This window comes from Myxine glutinosa, chromosome 7, assembly GCF_964187855.1.
Source record: "Myxine glutinosa chromosome 7, kmMyxGlut1.1, whole genome shotgun sequence".
NCBI classification, from domain to species: domain Eukaryota; kingdom Metazoa; phylum Chordata; class Myxini; order Myxiniformes; family Myxinidae; genus Myxine; species Myxine glutinosa.
In genome coordinates, this window is record NC_136267.1 from 115982420 (window position 1) to 116002116 (window position 19697).

At 48.8% G+C, this 19697-nt stretch overlaps 1 protein-coding gene across 2 annotated transcripts in view; it reads right to left on the reverse strand.

Annotated features, from left to right (window-relative positions):
• Positions 1 to 19697, reverse strand: part of LOC137431534 (neurocan core protein-like) — an 89181-nt gene that overhangs the window by 5595 nt on the left and 63889 nt on the right. For both annotated transcript variants that reach the window (XM_078782190.1, XM_078782189.1), the window contains 3 exons: positions 18525 to 18968; positions 18108 to 18282; positions 5829 to 5956 (listed from right to left, as the gene is read on the reverse strand). In XM_078782190.1, the coding sequence (XP_078638316.1) occupies positions 5829 to 5956; positions 18108 to 18282; positions 18525 to 18936 (715 nt within the window). In that variant the 5' untranslated portion in view covers positions 18937 to 18968. The remainder of the gene's footprint in view (positions 1 to 5828; positions 5957 to 18107; positions 18283 to 18524; positions 18969 to 19697) is intronic.

The window sequence follows — 19697 nt, forward strand, 5'->3', positions numbered from 1 at the left end:
AAGTATGAGGAAAGATTTCAAAAATGTATTGGTGTGGCGGACACGAAAGCACTGACGTGGTGACATCACCCCGCACACTAAGTGGGGGTGGGCCACGCCCGGGAGAGAGGCGTGGCCTCACGATATACACGGGGCGCGCAGCCCTGAGCAGCTCAGTATTACAGTGAGCTCTTGAATAAAGACTCTTACAAATTACCGCGTTGTCCGCTTCCTCCTTGCTCACAAGCAGCGCGCATAATACCACGCTTTACTGGTGACCCTCGACGTTGGATCTGCTGCAGCGATCCTTCCAAACACGACGCCATTGCCATGGCCAACAACGTGATGTCGGTTAAACTTCCCGAATTTTGGGAGGCCCAGGCCGAAGTTTGGTTCGTCCAAGCCGAAGCCCAGTTTCAGCTTCGGCGCCTCACCGACGACGACACGCGCTACTGCTACGTCGTCGCCTCCCTCGGGCCCGGCACGGCCGCTCGAGTTGTGTCCATCCTTCGCCACCCACCGGACGGCCACAAGTACGAGGCACTCAAGCGGCTGCTCCTAGCCACGTTCGGCCTCACGGAGGACGCACGGGCCGACCGCCTCCTGGATCTCCCCGAGCTCGGCGACATGCGCCCGTCGGTCCGAATGGACCATATGCTGTCACTGTTGGGCGACGAAGCCCCTGGTTCTCTATTCCGGGCGCTTTTCCGTCGCCAACTTCCAGCACAGGTACGCCTCGCGTTGGCCAGGACCGTGCTAACGGAACCCCAAGCATTGGCCACCGTGGCGGACAGGTACTTCGCGGCTTCGGACACGCGGGCGAGAGTCGGTGCGGCCCACCTCGTGGATCCCGAGGCCGATGCTGATCCACAGCATCAGCTTCCACAGCATACACAGCATGCTGATACGCACCTCGTGGCCGCCGCCACGCCCCGCCCACCGCCGCGGCGAAAACCGCCACCGCGGGGAAAACCGCCGGCTCCACCGGCCTGGCGGAGCCAGCCGCGCTCCTCCAGCTCCACCACCTGGTGCCGGTTCCACGCCAGGTTCGGCCACGAGGCTCGACAGTGTCATCCGCCATGCTCCTTCGACAGGTCGGGAAACACCCGGGCCGGCGCTCGATAGTGGCAATGAGCGCCGGCCGTTCGAACAGCCTGCTGTTCATCACGGACACCTTATCTGGGCACCGTTACCTGTGCGACACAGGAGCGCAGGTGAGTGTCATTCCTGCTGGTACATCGGACAAGCACGCCGCGGGCGGGGGCCCCGCGCTGCTTGCCGCAAACGGGATGCCCATCCGTACGTACGGAAAACGCTGCCTCTCTCTGCGGTTCGGAGGGCAGGTTTTCCGATGGTCGTTCATCACCGCCGACGTGCCCATGGCACTGCTTGGCGCGGACTTCCTGTGCGCAAATGGGCTCCTGGTCGACGTAAAGCACAGACGTCTTGTCCAGGCCGAGACGTTCAGCTCGCTCGCTTGTGCGCTGCCCAGCTCGTCGAGCAGCCCACTGAGCGGCTCACCGAGCGGCTTGCCAAGCGGCTTGCTGAACGGTTCGGTTCCGGCCACGTTGATCTGTACGCTTCCGGCAGCGGACGAATTCACCCGCCTCCTCGCCAGCTTCCCGGCCCTCACGCGGCCCACCTTCTCGGCGGGGGCCGTCAAGCACGGGGTGGCCCATCACATCCCCACCGTCGGGCCACCGGTCTACGCCCGGGCACGCCGCCTCGAGCCGACGAAGCTGGCGGTAGCAAAAGCGGGGTTCACTACCCTGGAGCGACTCGGCATCGTTCGGCGCTCGGAGAGTGCTTGGGCGTCGCTGCTGCACATCGTGCCAAAGCCCGGCGGGGGATGGCGACCGTGCGGGGACTATCGCCGTCTCAATGCCGCCACCACCCCCGACCGCTACCCTGTCCCCCACATTCAGGACGTTTCCGCCCGTTTGGCGGGCATGTCCTTCTTCTCGAAGGTGGACCTCATACGCGGTTACCATCAGGTCCCCGTCAGGCCGGAGGACGTCCCGAAGACGGCGGTCATCACGCCGTTCGGACTCTTCGAATTCCTGCGGATGCCCTTCGGTCTGAAGAATGCGGCTCAGGCGTTCCAGCGGCTGATGGACAGCATCCTGCGCAATTTGGATTTTGTATACATCTACCTGGACGATATCCTCATCGCCAGCGCGTCCCGCGAAGAGCACCTCCACCACCTCCGCACGCTCTTCGAACGCCTGGGCCAGCATGGCCTAATTGTGAACCCCGCAAAGTGCCGGTTCGGCGTCGCCGAACTCGATTTTCTGGGGCACCGCGTCACCAGGCATGGAGCCGTCCCCCTGCCGGCCAAGGTGGAGGCGGTGAAGGGGTTTCCGCGCCCCCGCACGATCAGGGGGCTACAGGAGTTCCTGGGCATGGTGAACTTTTACCATCGGTTCCTGCCCCGTATCGCCCAGCTCCTGCACCCCCTGCACGAAGCTCTCCGAGGTAAGCCGGGCAAAGGCGACGTCACCTGGACCGAGCAGATGGATGCGGCGTTCACGGGCGCGAAGCTCACCTTGGCTAACGCCACCATGCTCGCGCACCCGGCGCCCGATGCGCCGATCGCCCTCACCACCGACGCCTCGGACTACGCGGTGGGCGTGGTGCACGAGCAATGGGTGCGTGGAGCTTGGCAACCGCTGGCGTTCTTTAGCCGGCAGCTTCGCCCGCCCGAACGCCGTTACAGTACCTTCGACCGCGAGTTGCTCGGGCTTCACTTGGCGGTCAGGCACTTCCGCCATCTGCTCGAGGGCCGTGCGTTCATGGCCTTCATCGACCACAAGCCGCTGGTCTTCGCGATGGGCAAGGTCACCGAGCCGTGGTCAGCCCGGCAGCAGCGTCACCTCTCGGCCGTGTCCGAGTACACGACGGACATCCGGCACGTCGCGGGGAAGGACAACCCGGTGGCGGATTGCCTTTCCCGGGCCGTCGCCCACACAGTCCACCTCGGCATCGACTATGCCCGGATGGCAGCGGACCAGGCCGCTGACCCCGACGTCCAGGCCTTGCGGACCGCCGTCACGGGCCTCCGCGTCACCGAGGTGCCATTCGACGGCGCGGGCGCGGCCCTCTTGTGCGACGTCTCCCTCGGGCGGCCTCGCCCCATCGTGCCTGCGGGCTGGCAGCGCCAGCTGTTTGACGCCATCCACGGCCTGTCCCACCCGGGCGCGAGGGCCTCCCAAAGGTTGATCGCCGACAAATTCGTCTGGCATGGCCTCCGGAAGGCCGTCCGCGGCTGGGCCAGGACGTGCCTCGCGTGCCAGCGCGCCAAGGTGCACCGGCACACCCAGGCCCCGTTGGCCCCGTTTACGGTGCCGGAACGCCGGTTTGACCATGCCCACGTGGACCTGGTGGGACCTCTGCCCCCCTCGCGGGGTTTCACCCACGTCCTCACCATGGTGGACCGCACCACCCGGTGGCCGGAGGCCGTACCCTTGGCGTCGACGACGGCGGTGGACATCGCGCAGGCTTTCATCGCCACCTGGGTCGCCCGGTTCGGTGCCCCCTCAGACATCTCGTCCGACCGCGGCCCCCAGTTCACCTCGGAGCTCTGGGGGGCGGTCGCGCAGGGGCTCGGGGTCCGGCTGCACCGAACCACGGCCTACCACCCCCAGGCTAATGGCCTGTGTGAGCGATTTCACCGCTCATTGAAGGCCGCGCTCCGCGCCACCCTCCCTGACGGCGGCTGGGTCGACAGGCTCCCCTGGGTCCTGCTGGGCCTCCGGACGGCCCCCAAGGAGGACCTGCGCGCATCCGCGGCGGAGTTGGTCTTCGGGCAACCGCTGCGGGTGCCGGGCGAGTTCCTCCCCGACTCCACGGCACCATGGTCCGCGGCACAGCAGCGCTCCGCTCTGCAGGAGACCGCCCAGAGGTTCGCCCCGGTGCCGACGGCACGCCACGGGCACCCACCGACGCACGTCGCCCCGGAGCTTCGCACGGCGGAGTACGTCTTCGTCCGCCACGATGCCCATCGGACATCACTGCGGCCCCCGTACGACGGGCCTTTCCGCGTGCTGGAGACCGGGGTGAAGCACTTCACCCTGGACATCGGCGGTACTCCTGACCGCGTTTCTGTGGACCGCCTCAAGCCGTCCCACCTCGACGTGGACCATCCACCGCCGGTGGCCCGACCCCCGCGTCGGGGCCGCCCCCCTGCGGGCGGACCCCCGGCACCGCCCAGCCCCGCCGCCCCCCGGTCCTGCACCCATCCCAGGGGCAGCCGGAGGCATCCCAGATGGCATCCCTGCATCCCAGACGCCGCCAGTCGCCAGGGGGCGCTTAGGCCGGGTCATCCGTTTGCCCCGCAAACTGACCCTTCAGGTGCGCGGGGATTCTGGGGGGGCGCGTGTGGCGGACACGAAAGCACTGACGTGGTGACATCACCCCGAACACCAAGTGGGGGTGGGCCACGCCCGGGAGAGAGGCGTGGCCTCACGATATACACGGGGCGCGCAGCCCTGAGCAGCTCAGTATTACAGTGAGCTCTTGAATAAAGACTCTTACAAATTACCGCGTTGTCCGCTTCCTCCTTGCTCACAAGCAGCGCGCGTAATACCGCGCTTTATTGGTACATTTCTTGTGTTTTTTGTTTCTGTATCATAAAAACTTTAATAAGAGTTTAGAGGTTTTCTCAAATGAAGCTTTCTTCCACGGCAACATCCTTCATAATAGATTGCATTATTTTTAATCCAAAAAGAAAAAAGCTAGTGTTTGAAACTTGATGTTTACCAGAGATATCAGTGAATAGCAATAAGAAAAAGACATAAAATGACATAACCCCCACTGTGGTTTTAGTAATTTTGCTGTACGGAGTTAAAGGCTGTCAGTCGGCCATCTTTGGTCGCATGACAAAACAAAATCTTCTGCATATGTATACTCATGTATTGTCTTTGTGCCAAGTTTGAAGAAAATCGGTCCATGCACAACTAAAATGGCAGCCAGTGTACCAGTCAGCCATCTTTGATCAATCACAAAATAAAGTGAAGTGCAGGTATATGCTGTCATGTGCTGTGCTTGTGCCAAATTTGAACAAAATTGGACCATGCATGTTCAAGAAATGGTTGGAGACACGTTTAAGTAATAAAATGGCCACCTCTCGGCCATATTGGATCTTATCGTAAAAAAAAAATGATGCACATATGTAGGCCATCATTTGTTATCTGTGTGCCAAGATTGAACCAGATCGGTAAATGCAGCTCCGAGAAATGGTTGAGGACGTGTTCCATATCGGGTTTTTTACAACTAAAATCGCTGTCACTCGGCCATATTTGATCACATCGTGAAACAAGATGATATGCATGTGTATACCATCATGTATTGTGTCAAGTATGAACAAAATCGGTCCATACATCTCCAAGATATTGTTGCGGATGCACAGACAGACGGACAAGACCAAATCCATAAGCCCCTGTTCGGACTAAGTAAGCCCCCGTTCGGACTAAGTTCGGACTACTCACAGAGTCCACGAGCTGCGACCCCCATAAGCCCCCGTTCGGACTAAGTAAGCCCCCGTTCGGACTAAGTTCGGACTACTCACAGAGTCCACGAGCTGCGACTCCCATAAGCCCCCGTTCAGACCAAGTCGAACGGGGGCCAATAAACCAGTGTGCATGAAATATTGCAATCATCTAGAGCTTTCAATTAAAGGATGAAAAAAGGGTGACAAAACCTTTGGGATGACATCCTAGAATCATACAATAAATAGTACTCCATTGCCATTATCTTGGCCAATGATTATGACAGCCATTATCTGCTACAGCAAGGACAAATTATTCACACTATGTCACAAATCTCCCACGTGTACTTCTACTCAATCATACCTTGGAGTTTCTCAGCATAGCAGTAGGCATCATACTTTTCAAATGGCTGACGCAGCCCATAGGTGCGCACACCTGGTACACCTTTGCAATTACCCTCACAGCCAGCCCTGGGCTGATTGATTGGATATCTGCAACAGAAACAATTCACTGCAATGTTCTAGTTAACAACAATTGGAATAATATTTTAAACTACAATGCATGGCTCTATTTTTTTTTCTCTTGGGAACCTTCGATGCAGCAGAATTTTTTTTGTCGTCTTCCCCAAATCTGTGCCTCGACACAATCCTGTCTCTGAGCTCTGCAGGCAGTTCCTTCGACCATGGCTTAGTTTTTGCTCTGATATGCATTGTCAGCTGTGAGACCTTATATAGACAGGTGTGTGCCTTTCCCAATCATGTCCAATCAATTGAATTTACCACAGGTGGACTCCAATCAAGGTGTAGAAACATCTCAAAGATGATCAAGAGAAATGGGAGGCACCTGAGCTAAATTTCAAGTGTCATAGCAAAGGGTATGAATACTTATCTCAATGTGATATTTCAGTTTTTTCTTTTTAATAAATTTGCAAAACTTTCTAAAATCCTGTTTTCTCTTTGTCATTATGGGGTATTGAGTGTAGATTGATGAGGGAAAAAATGAATTTAAACGATTTCAGCATAAGGCTGCAACATAACAAAATGTGAAAAAAGTGAAGGGGTCTGAATACTTTCTGAATAATAAAAAATATATATATATATATTATATATATTATAATAATATATAAATATATATTATATAAAATATATATTAAAAAAATAAAAAATAAAATATATATAAAAAAAATATATATATAGGGGGCTGCAAAAGTAGGTATACAGTAATGAAAAACAAAACGTGCGCACAAAACGTATTTTATTGATTATACAAGCATATCAATAATAACATATCAAAAATAAACATATCAATAATAAACATATTAATCCCTCAAATCCCTTAAATGAATCCTAGCACCACTATTATAATACTGGAAATATTGGTATAATCCTTACTGTATACCTACTTTTGCAGCCCCCATATATTTGCACATACAGTCGTGGCCAAAAATATGGACACCTTTGCACTTTTTTCAAATAATGTACCATTGATGCAACAAATAATGTACCAGAAAATTGTTTAAATTTAAAAAATATTTTGGTATCCACATATGTATTTCTTTGGTTTGCAGTGGGACAAAGCAAAAAAAGCTGAAAAAAATTACTAAATCTCAGCTTTATTCCACACAGAAATGTAAAAGATCCTTATTGTCACGTGTTTTACTTCATGTGTTTCACTTGTTTGTTTGTCTTCCACACTAAATGAAAAACATAAAGGTAGAGCATGCAGATTGTGATACATGACAGGTTCAACAATATGTCCGGCCTGAACGGCATAGGAATCAAAATGGCGGCATGTGGAGTCAGCCGTCATACCGCCATAATGACATCACATCACTCCTGTCATGTGAACAGATCCTCAGCTCTGATTGGTGTACATTTGAAGGGACATACGTACATACAGATGGTCAAACACTGTTCTAGATGGCTTTGCCCTATGGACTACGCCGTAAAAAGGAAAATCATATGCCCATAATCCCTTGTGAGCTATATCATCCACCCTACTAGACAGCAGTTTGAGTGACGAGTAATTTATGCAATCCGGCATATTAAAAAAAGCAATTTTCCTGTTTGGAATGATTTTTAAAATTTTGTTTGACTGACAGACAGGCAGACAGAGTAAAACAAAACCGAGAGTCTAACAACGGCGGAGCTGGGCTTAGATGTGCTGAGTGGAGGATCTGCTGTCCCCCTGTCATGTGACCAGATCCTCAGCTCTGATTGGTGGACATTTGTGAGGGACATCCATACATACACTGGACAGACAGACAAATGCTGTTCCAGCTGGCATTGCTCTACGTAAAAAAATATTTCAGTCCTCTCTGTGCATGCACCATTGGGATGAATTCAGAGCCAAAGTACTAATAAACTACAGGTTCATTTTCCGATTCATCTTCCGATTTGTGTTCAAATATATAACATTCAATTGAAATCAAGTTGATCCTCGATCATAAACTCATGCTTGTAAATAGACAGACAGACAGAACTGAACCAATTTCTTAACCCAGCTTTTGCTATCTCGGCACAGCCGAAATGACCATTCCAGGCATGGCATTCATGTTTTAATTAACATTATAAAAGCACGCACCTATGAGATGTCACATTCAGCCACATTACCACAAGATTCTGGCCACAAAATGTGACACTGAAACTCTATCTTATATAAACAACGCTTGAAACTTCGGTCTATTGACCCAGATTTGCTTATTTGTTTGAGAAGATTCCATACAGCTGCATTCGACAATAATGGGCTGTGTTGATAGTATTTATTATTATTATTATTTTTTGTATACAAGATCGAGGCTCGTGAAAGAGCCAACGTTAATCACACAAAAAGTCAAACCGACACATAAAACACAAAAAATAAGGGGAGCGGTAGACAAGATGGGGAGAGAAGGGGAAGGACACAAACACAACATTTGAGAGCATGGACATCGGGAGAAATGTGGGAGGGGGAGGGCTTGGGGGGAGGTGGGAGAGGTACAAAACATATGAACACTGCAAGGACTTCCAGGAAAGAAGTTGGAATTTCCAAAAAAAAAAGTGTATCTGGGGTGAATTAGCGGAGGTAGAAAATATCAAGGTTTTGGCTGGGGGAAGATAAGAGATAGTGGTGAACAGCTGTTTTAAAGACCTGGAGGGAGGGGTGGGATTGAAGGGAGTGGGGGAGTTTGTTCCAGAGGCAGGAGAAAAGGGGAATGAAAGAGTGAAGGTGAGCAGAGAGCCTAGATTTTGGCAGTTTAACCATAAGAGGGTTGCTGGCAGATCTTGTGCGACCTGAAGGAATATTGGGGTGACAGAGCACAGAGAGAGCTGGGGTAGCAAGGCCGGAGAGGAGTCAGTAGAAGACAGAAAGACCACCAACCTGCCTGCGCTAAGTGAGTGAAAGGCCCTCGGAGTTAACTTCATCGCAAGAGTTTCCAATGATTCTGAAAGCTTTGGTTTCAACAGCGTGAAGCCGAGCTAGGTATGAGGTAGGAGCACCAGCCCAGAGGGGGGCACAGTACTCCATTGAGCTGAGGATGAAAGCCTTGTATGTGGTGAGGAGCTCAGGAGTGCCAAGGAAGGACTTCGCACGACGGAGGATGCCCAGTCGGCTACTGGCTTTGGAGGCCAGCTTGGAAATGTGGTTTTCCCAAGAAAGATCATGGCAGATAGTGAGACCCAAAAGCTTGAACGACAGAACTTCTTGGAGAGGATTGTTGAGAAAGTAGATGGGAGGGTTTTCCAGTCGGTCCTTTCGGAGAGACATTGTAAGAGTGTGAGATTTGTCAGGATTGAAAGACATGTTCCACTTGTTTGACCAGTCTGTGATTTTGTCCAGGTCTGCAGAGAGTGAGGAGGCTGCAAACTGCTGATCTGAGGGATGAGGAATGGAGCGGCAGATAGTGGAGTCATCAGCAAAGAGATAGAGAGGATTTTCCAGAGAGTCGGAGAGATGATTGATGAAGACCAGAAATAGCACAGGGCCCAGAACACTACCTTGGGGAAGTCCAGCCAGAACAGGCAGGGGAGATGAGAGAAATCCAGTCAGGGCCACACGTTGCCTACGACCAGAGAGGAAGTCCGCAAGCCATGAGTGGAGATTTCCATGGATACCATAGGAGGAGAGTTTGGTGAGCAGAGCGGGGTGCCAGACCGTATCGAAGGCACGTGATATGTCAAGTGAGACAGCTCTGATATCCTGTTTGGCATTGAGGACCTCCAACCATTGTTGAGACAGCAGAAGCAACATATCCAGAGTAGAATGACCTGGTCTGAATCCAAATTGATGATCAGAGATCAAGCCATTGGAGAAGAGGAAGGATTTGATATCCGAAGCAATGATGGATTCCATGACTTTGCTGATAATTGGAAGCAGGCTGATTGGTCTGTAGTTGCAAGGATCTGTTTTTGCACATTTTTTGTGTAAAGCGGTAATGTTTGCTGATTTTCAAGATGCTGGCAGATGACCTTGAGCAAAAGAGAGGGTGAAAAGAACAGAGAGAGGGTGAGATAGAGCGGCAGAGCAGGATTTTAAGACCCGTGGGCTGATGCCGTCTGGTCCAGTTGCAGAATCAGAGTCGAGGTTTGACAAAAACTTCTCCACCTTGTCAGGAGAGAAGGACATAGAGTCCAGGAGCAGTTGGGTTCGACTGGGAAAGGTGGGAACAGAGAGAGATGGGTTTGGGACACAAGATTTTGAGGCAAACACAGAGTTGAGGCATTCGGCGTTGTCACGTGCGGTGTCAACTGTGTAGCCATTTGAGGTAAGGGAGGGGATGGAGGGGGAACAAACACCAGAAATGGATTTGACCAGATGCCACCAGGATTTGGAGGAAGGAGACAGGTTTGAGAGTTCAACCTTGAGTGTGGAGAGATAGTGCTTCCTGGCACTCCTGAGGCTAGACACACACTTGTTCCGAGCTTGGTGGAAGGAACTGAGATTGCCTTCAGTTGGATTTGCCTTCCAAGAGGCAAAGGCAAGTTGTTTCAGGGCAACTGCCTCACCACAAGATTCAGTGTACCATGGACGGGAGGAAGGGTAAGACAACTGAAGACGAGATGGGATAAATCTGTGCATGAGAGAGAGCAGTTTGCTTTGGAAGAATTCCCAGGAAGAATTTATGTCAGAGGCAGTAGAGATGGGAGACCAGTCCAGACGATTGATGGCTGCTTGCAGACCGTGCCAGTCAGCCTGAGTGAAATGCCAGACTCGTCGGCGCTGAGGAGGCTCTCTGAGAATGGTCAGAGAGATGTCCATTTTAACAAGCACATGATCAGAAGAACCGATTGGAGCAGAAGAAGAGCAGCAGACATTTGCAGGGAAGTTCGTCATAACCAAGTCCAGAAGAGAAGATACTCCATTGACTGAGATCCGGGTCGGGAAATTGACAGATTGTGTCAGTCCCAATGAGTCGCAGAAGTCCTTTGCTGAGGTGCCATGGCTGGTGAGAGATGAACCCACACCCAGCCAGCTGGCATGATGACAGTTGAAGTCGCCACATATGAGGAAGATAGAGTTTGGATGAGTTGATAGAAGTTGGTCCATGTTGTCCGACAGCGAAATGTAAATGGAGTCATCACTGTTTGGGGGACGGTACAGAACACATATGAACAAAAGGTGGGAGCGGAGAGGAAGCCGTAGCCAGAGGTACTCCTGGGGGTGGGGTGGCGAGAGGGCAGTGCAAGGAGAGTGAGGAAGAGAGTTTTTGATAAAGATAGCCACCCCACCACCAGGACGAGGCTCAGGTCTATCATACCGGAGGAGGGAGTAACCAGGAAGAGATATTAAGGAATCAGAGACATCTTGAAGGAGGAAAGTTTCTGTTAAGCAGATCAAGTCTGGATTGTCAGAAGCAACCTGAATGGAGAGATCAATCAGGTTTGAGCAAAGGCCCCGGATGTTTGAGGTCCATACCGTTAATGAGGAGAGAGGGGGAGCATCGGGTGCAGGACAGGGGAAGGGAGGGGTAGGGTCAGATGAAGGATGAGAGGGGGAGGTAGGAATAGCAGTTGATAGTGTGGCAGAGATTACAGAAGAGTTACAAGAAAGGGAAGGATGAGGAGGACGAAAGGTTTGATGGTGATGGGATGAGGCACAGTGAGGGGTTGTTTGAGGGGAGGCAGAGGAAGGTCGACGGTTGGGGGAGGTGGAGGTATGAGATAGAAGGGAGACGAAGTGGGGAGGAGGCAGCTTTGAGAAGGAGGTAGGAGGAGGGAGAATTTGGGAGGGATGGTTGGGGGGTAGATTTGAAGGGGAGGGGTTGGGGGGGAGTTTTGAATGGGAGGGGCAAGGGGGGAGTTTAGGAGGGGAAGGGGAATGGGGGAGTTTAGGAGGGGAGGGGCAAGGGGGGAGTTTAGGAGGGGAGGGGCAAGGGAGGAGATTTGGAGGGAAGGGGCAAGGGGGAAGATTTGGAGGGGAGGGGCAAGGGGGGAGATTTGGATGGGGAGGGGCAAGGGTGGAGTTTAGGAGGGGAGGGGAAAGGGGGGAGTTTAGGAGGGGAGGGGCAAGGGGGGAGATTTGGAGGGGAGGGGCAAAGGGGGAGATTTGGAGGGGAGGGGAAAGGGGGGAGTTTCGAAAAAAAAAACCCTTTAGAGGCCATTTTTCCCTGCAAAGCGGGGGTTGGCCTTTTTCGGGCACCATGGTTGTTGTTGTTTTTGTTGGTCCCCTTTTTTTGAAGCAATGTTTTAAGGCCGGATGCCCTTCCTGCCGCCAACCCTGTTTGTCGCCTTTTACGACAAACAGGGAATTACCAGTGAACTGGTACTCAATTAGCACGACCTTGGAAGGATGACAGGCTGAATCAACCCCCCTGGCGTGTAATTCAGCGATCGACCGGGATTCAAACCCAGGATCCGTAGGATCCTAAACTGGCACCCTAGCCGCTAAGCCAACACCAGGCTTAGAAAGTGGATGATTAATGAAAGATGAACATTATAACAAATTGGGCTTGTTGTGATTTTCAAGTTAGCGATCCGTTTAAGAACGATGGAGGAGGGGTGGAATGAATGAGAATTTAGAGCATGTAGTGAGAAATAATTATAAGAGATTGAATATTTTTTTGAAATGGAATGAGTTGAAGAGGAAATTGAAAGGAGCCTTTTAAATAGGAAGAAAAACAGCGTGTTGTAATATACCACTGAATAAAACACTGAAGGGGAAAGTTTAAACATATTTAAACAGAACCGTGAAGAACAATCTTATATTCACAAAAATACCAACGGGGAGAGGGAGCTTAGAGGGACACCACGAGTCACTTGAACAGGGCAAAAGGTGGAAGGCAAGGGGATAATGGGGGCGGGGCGGGACAGCGCACATGGACAGAGGCGCACGATGGAACAAAAGCACACGAGGAGAAAGGGAAATAAAAGTTTTTTTTTTTTTGTTTTTTTTTGAGTATAGTAAGTATTTTGGCAAATATTGGTCAATTGATGAGATTAACGTGTGGCTCAGGCCTCTATCTTGGGTACTACACCTGGGGATGTCTATTCGTTATCATACTCCATATTTTGATCATCCCCATGTGGTCCATCGGCATCATTCTTAGCATATAAGTAAATCATTGCTTTTTCAATTTAGTGTCAAATTTCCATGTTTGTTGGTTCATCGTCATTGTGAGAAACTGGAAGCTCTGTTTCGATTCAGGAGTTTGAATGCACAGTAAAGTAGCACAAGCACCTTTGAACGGTCTTTCCGTCTTCTACCGACTCCTCTCTGGCCTTGCCCCCCCCCCCCCCAGCTCTCTCTGGGCTCTGTCCCGCAAATATTCCTACAGGTCGCACAAGATCTGCCTGCAATCCTCTTATGGTTAAACTGCCAAAATCTAGACTCTCTGCTCACCTTCACTCCTTCATTCCTCTTTTCTCCCGCCTCTGGAACAAACTCCCTCACTCTCTTCAATCCCACTCCACCCTCCAGGTCTTTAAAACAGCTGTTCACCACCATCTCTTATCTTCCCCCATCCAAAACCTTGATCTTTTCTATCCCCGCTAATTTCACCCCAATTCCACTTTTTTGAAATACCAACTTCTGTCCTGGAAGTCCTTGGTGTCCTTGTGTTTTATACTTCTCCCTCCCCTCCCCCCCCCCCTTCCCACGCCTCCTCCCCCCAAGCCCTCTCCCTTCCACACATCTCCCTGCTCTCAAATGTTGTGGTTGCGTGCTTCCCCTTCTCTCCCCATCTTGTCTTCCGCTCCCTCTTTTTGTATATTTTGTTTGTCTGGTTGATTTGTTTGTGAAATAAATGTTAGCTCTTTCACGAGCCTCGATTCAGTATACAAAAAAAAAAAAGAAAAAAAAAAAAAGAAGCAAGCAAGTGCATCCACATTTTAATTGCCATATGTTATATAGTTGATCCGATAGTACCAACTTAAGGAGGCATAAAACACACAAACAACAGGCACAAATAACTAATTTAACGTGTTAAATATGGTGGTGTAAAAGACGCTGCATCAACGGTGGTAAACTTCCGATTTTTTTTTCTACAATCTTTAAAATCTTTATTTTATTTAAATGGAATTAAATACTTGAACACTGAAGGACATAAATCGCCTTTTTGACACTTTCAAAACCCTTCCGTTTAGCAGTAGTTGGATGAAATATTATGGCATTTTACGTCATCAGGACCAATCAAATTTGCTGCTCGCAGACCCCGCCCATGTCCTTCTTTCTCAAGACTGTGCACAGGGTGATGTGTTCTATGAACTGTGTAGTTAATGTATGTTTTGTATTGCGCACATAAGAAATGAAATGTGCATATCGGGTGAAACATCACCACCACTATCATGCCACCATATGTGATCCTGTTTCTACTTTACTGTTATTGAATGTGGACCTAAAACATTCCACCGTGTTGCTGTTTTAAAAAGAGTAGGTCAAAGAGGCTGTTACCAAAGGAATGTCAATAAACAATTGAGTGCTGTACACAAAATTCACATCACCCCATAATTACATCTCTCTTCTGCTTCGTTCAGCTTAGCAACATTTTCCTGTCACTCATTCAAGTGCAAACATTTTCTGAGTGGAGCATAGCTGTTGAATCAGGACAGCAGAACACCTGAAGGGTGAATCAGGACATCAAAAGAAGCCTGGAAATGGAAAGGCCACTCTTCCGATTACAGTGATTTCATTCTCAGGCCTGTGGCAATATCTCCTTGTTACCTCCACCACTGAAGGTCGATGGAGGTTATGTTTTCATCCCTGTCTGATTGTCTGTGACAATCTGTGAGCAAGATATCTCAAAAAGTTGTGGACGGATTCCGATGTAACTTGGTGGATGGGTTGGGTGTTTGACAAGGACAAATTGATAAAAATTTTGGTGAAGATCCAGTTCGAGAATTTTTTTATTTTTAAGTGATGGGACCAAAGGATTTTAAGGATGATTGAGAGATGGGACCAAAAACGATATGCAGTATAGCACGATATCTCAAAGAGTTATGGACGGATTCTGGCATAACTTGGTGGACAGGTTAGAGTGAGACAAGGATGAATTTATTCGATTTTAGTGAAGATACGGGTCCATTTAGATAATTTTTAAAACAATTTTTGTCATTCTTCACCGTTGAGATATGGAGCCAAAAATGATATATGGCATGATATTTTAAAAAGTTGTGCACTGATTATGACAAAACTTGGTGGATGAGTTGGATAGATGACAATAACTAGCCGACTCTATAGGAGTACCGTTATAGTTTTTCTTGCAGACTCTGGCCTCTCTTGGCTCTATCCCTCCCTAGTTTCTGCACACACTGTCTACCCGTAACCCTTTTCTTATTAACCTTCCAGAATCCAGGCTCACGGCTCACCTCCACCTTCCTTTTCTTGCTGTATTTAATTCAGCTTGTTCACCCCAATGTGTCCTCTGCCCTTTCCTTGTTCTCATTCTCACTCCCACGTCTAGACTGCTGTGGGTATTTTCCTTTTCATTTTGTTCCCTGCCATTCTTCTCTATCTCTTCCATGAGCCTCCAACATACAGACTTGGCATTTAATATGGAATATTTTTTTTGTGGGGGTGAACTTACTTTTCAAGATGTCTTAGAACCAAAAGTTCATTGGAATTATGTTGAAATTATTCTGCATTTTGTTAATGTGACCTTTAAAAGAAACAAAAACCACATTTGACATTTCGAAACAAATAAATTGATCCTTGAAAGTGATGTAAACTGATATCGAACTCAATTCATGGACAGCACTGTGTTAAACTTCTGTACGTTTTCCAGAAGTATCTCTTTATTTTGCACATTAGCCAAATTTTTTTTTAACAAAAACAAAAGTTAAATTACGACTGGGATTACGGACAGTAAAATTACAGTTCAGTACTTCGTGTAACCCCCACGAGCATTCAGGAGAGCACGTACACGTTGAGGCATGCTGTTCACGAGATTTGCCAAGGTTTGGACAGGAATCGCTTGCCATGCAGTGACAATAGCCTGCTGCAATTCATGCACAGAGGTCGGCTGCTGGTCCAAGTGTTCGATTTGACGCGTTAATTCTGCCCACAAGTTCTCTATCGGATTCATATCCGGGGACATAGCAGGCCACTCCATATGCTCTACACCACGGTCAGCAAGAAAGTGTTGGATCATGCGAGCACGATGAGGCTGTGCACTGTCATCTTGGAAGACAAATTTCCTCGAAAGGCTGCACGAGCAAATGGAAGCAATGTTTCTTCCAGAATGGCCCTGTACTTGAACTGGTTCAGGTTTCCATTCAGAACAACCAGGTCAGTTTTGCCCCCTGCATGAAAAGCAGCCCAAACGGTCACCCCACCACCTCCAGCTTGGACTCTTGGCACTATACAATCTTTGTTGTAGGCTTCATGCACTTGTCTGCGCACTCGGACACGGCCATCTTGACGATAGACCAGAAATCTAGACTCGTCACTGAAGATCACGTGATTCCAGTGTCCTGGCTGCCATTGACGGTGCTCTCTGGCCCACTGCAATCGGCGCTGGCTGTGTTGTCTGGTCAGGAGTGGCTTTCTCAGGGGATGCCTGGCACGATAGCCTGCTTGAACCAGTCGTTGGTTGACTAGCCTTCTGGATACATGCACATTTGTCAGTTGCTGCCACTCAGCCCTAAGCCGATTAGCTGACTTGGTAAGGCCATTGCGGACTAACCGGTGCAGCTGGCGATCATCCCTCCTTGTGGTTCTGCAGGGACGTCCTGGCCTCGGTATTGGAGTAGGGGCACCCCTCTGAGCATTTCGTTTCAGGATCTTTGACACCTGACCTTGAGTGATGCCATACTGCCGAGGAATAGCACGCTGTTTCATGCCGTAATTTCGTAAAGCCACCACTCCATGACAAACAGCATTGTCGAGTTGACGGAACATCTCCAGAGGAAGCGGCAATAACTTTTGGAGACGTGCCGCAGTTGTTTTCCACTAATAAAGAACGCAACAACCCTTGTATACCCGACTGTGAAGCCAATCATCAAATGCACCTGTCCGTACATTCTGCCACGCCACCTGTGATATAATCCTGTTGTTGACTTCTTGCTGCGACAGACAATCAGTGACATGGTTCTTTTAACAAATAAATCACCAAAGTGTAAAAGAAACTCACCAGATTGATATACTGAGTTGAGAAAGTAAACCCAAGTCAAGGAAAAAAAAATATTCCATATTAAATGCCAAGTCTGTATATACAAAAGAAAAAATTGTCATCACAAATAATAGCTAGTTTAACATTTTGGATGAAAGTCGTTTGCAAGACTGCAAAGATATAATGGAAACTTAGAGGAGAGAAAACTTAAGCCCATCATCCTCCTTTAATATATCCACATATTTAACTTGAATTTTACTTTGAATATTTAACAGCTACTATGTGCCAACACTAACCTAATTGTCACTAACTTAGATTACCTACCTACATCCCATTTTACTTTTCCATTCTGCCCTCTGCAAACTACAATGCGGCACAGAAATATCCGGCACAGAAATATCCGGCACAGAAATATCCGGCACAGAAACCGGCACCGATGCTCCTGCCTCACACCTAGCTCGGCTTCACGCTGTTGAAACCAAAGCTTTCAGAATCATTGGAATCTCCCGCGATGAAGCTAACTCCGAGGGCCTTTCACTCACTCACCGCAGGCAGGTTGGTGGTCTTTCTGTCTTCTACCGACTCCTCTCCGGCCTTGCTCCCCCAGCTCTCTCTGTGCTCTGTCCCCCAAATATTCCTACAGGTCGCACAAGATCTGCCAGCAACCCTCTTGACTCTCTGCTCACTTTCACTCCTTCATTCCCCTTTTCTCCCACCTCTGGAACAAACTCCTTCACTCTTTTCAATCCCACTCCTCCCTCCAGGTCTTTAAAACAGCTGTTCACCACCATCTCTTATCTTCCCCCCCATACAAAACCTTGATCTTTTCTACCCCCGTTAATTCACCCCAGAACCACTTTTTTTGAAATACTGACTTCTTTCCTGGAAGTCCTAACAGTGTCCATGTGTTTTTTTACCTCAACCCCTTCCCATGCCTCCTCCCCCAAGCCCTCTCCCTCCCACAGATCTACCAATGTCCCTGCTCTCCATCTTGTCTCCCGCTCCCTTTATCATATGGAAGTTTTATGTGTCAGTTTGTCTTTTTGCGATCAATATTAGCTCTTACATGAAGCTCGATCTTGTATACAAAAAAACAAAAAAACAAAAAAACTACTCACCGAACAGAACCATCAGACAACCACCCAGCGTCGCAGCGATCCATACCATCATGGAAGGCTACAAGAAGCTGCTCTGGACTTGCCAGAATACCACCGCTGGTAACACAAGCTGCATGTGCAGCAAAATGGCTCAGTTTGTAACGGCCACTGTCGGGCCGATAATGGTAAACGACACCTGATGTAAATACAGTGACAACGACAGTATAAGTAATATAGCAACTACTACAATAGCCAAGCATACCTTGATGTTTTCTCGACATGTTCTCAAAATTGTCGTGCACTAGATCAAGGTGGAGCATCAGACATCAGTAGACTAGAAATGTCATGCATTTGATGGAAATATATATTTAAAACAGACATATATTTTCAACACGAGGCTGCAAACATTTTTATACAAACTTGCATATTTATACATACCATCCACTTTCAGGTCAACAAAGTCTTGGCCTCGAGTCAAGGCATCCTTAACTTCACATACATAGCGACCCGCATCGCTTTGTCGGAGTCCCAGCAAAGTGAAAGTCACGTTGGCACCATTTGTGAAGCTTTCGTGGTGAACCTTTGCTCGACCGGTTTCATAGGACATCCATAAAGGGAACATTGCAACACTTTGGACAGCACCTTGATCAGCTACTTCGACTCTTCCAAGGTAGTCACTTGTGATTGCAAGAGAATGTCCTTTTGATATCATGAGGCAGACAATCCCACCAGTAGCTGAGATCCTGGATAATTTAACAAGTGGTGGGACGTACCGACCTTCGCTCCTGAAGAGACATGAGATGGAGATAGTAGAGGAAAGAGAGGCTATAATGGGTCCAGGAGGTATCATTACTACTTGAAAGATCCCAGTACCATTCTTTTCTGTAAAAACAAAAAAGTTGAATTATTACAAAAATGCAATGAAATTAATGAATAATTACACAATAATGATTATGAACTATGTTCTTTTTTGTTGAGTATTCCAAATGTATGTAGTTCAAGTGTGTTTTCAATTGCCTACCCTTTGCACTTTATCTACCAAAGTGAAACATGAACTGTTGCATGAACCGACGCACACCTTTTGTGCATTATTCTGGAGGTGGGACAGGTTTCCCATAGTTCCTGGCCAATGAGGTTGAGAGGGAGGTCAGTGATGTTACAGTTGCGTTTTCACATTCCATATGCAATGCATGATCCGAAGAAGGGAGACGACTAATTGATAGATTTCCAATATACGATAGGAAATATGCAATGAACCATTGTTTTCACGTCAGTTATTATGATAATACATTACAACGAGAACGGCACACATCTCCGCCAGGTTGAACAGTTTATGTTTTGTATCCCACTGATAGGCCGGATCTGGATTCGGACCTGAAGCAAAATCGAATCTGCTTGTTTTTGTCACCTAAACCAACTCGTCCACCAAGTTTAGTCATAACTCGTCCATAACTTTTTTAAATAATCATGTTATATATCACTTTTGGCCCGATCTCTCAATGGTGAAGAATCACTAAAAACATTCTCTGATCCGAATCCGGAATCATATTTCCCAAAATTAAGTCAATTCTTCCTTGTCACATACACAATCTGTCCATCAAATTTCGTCTG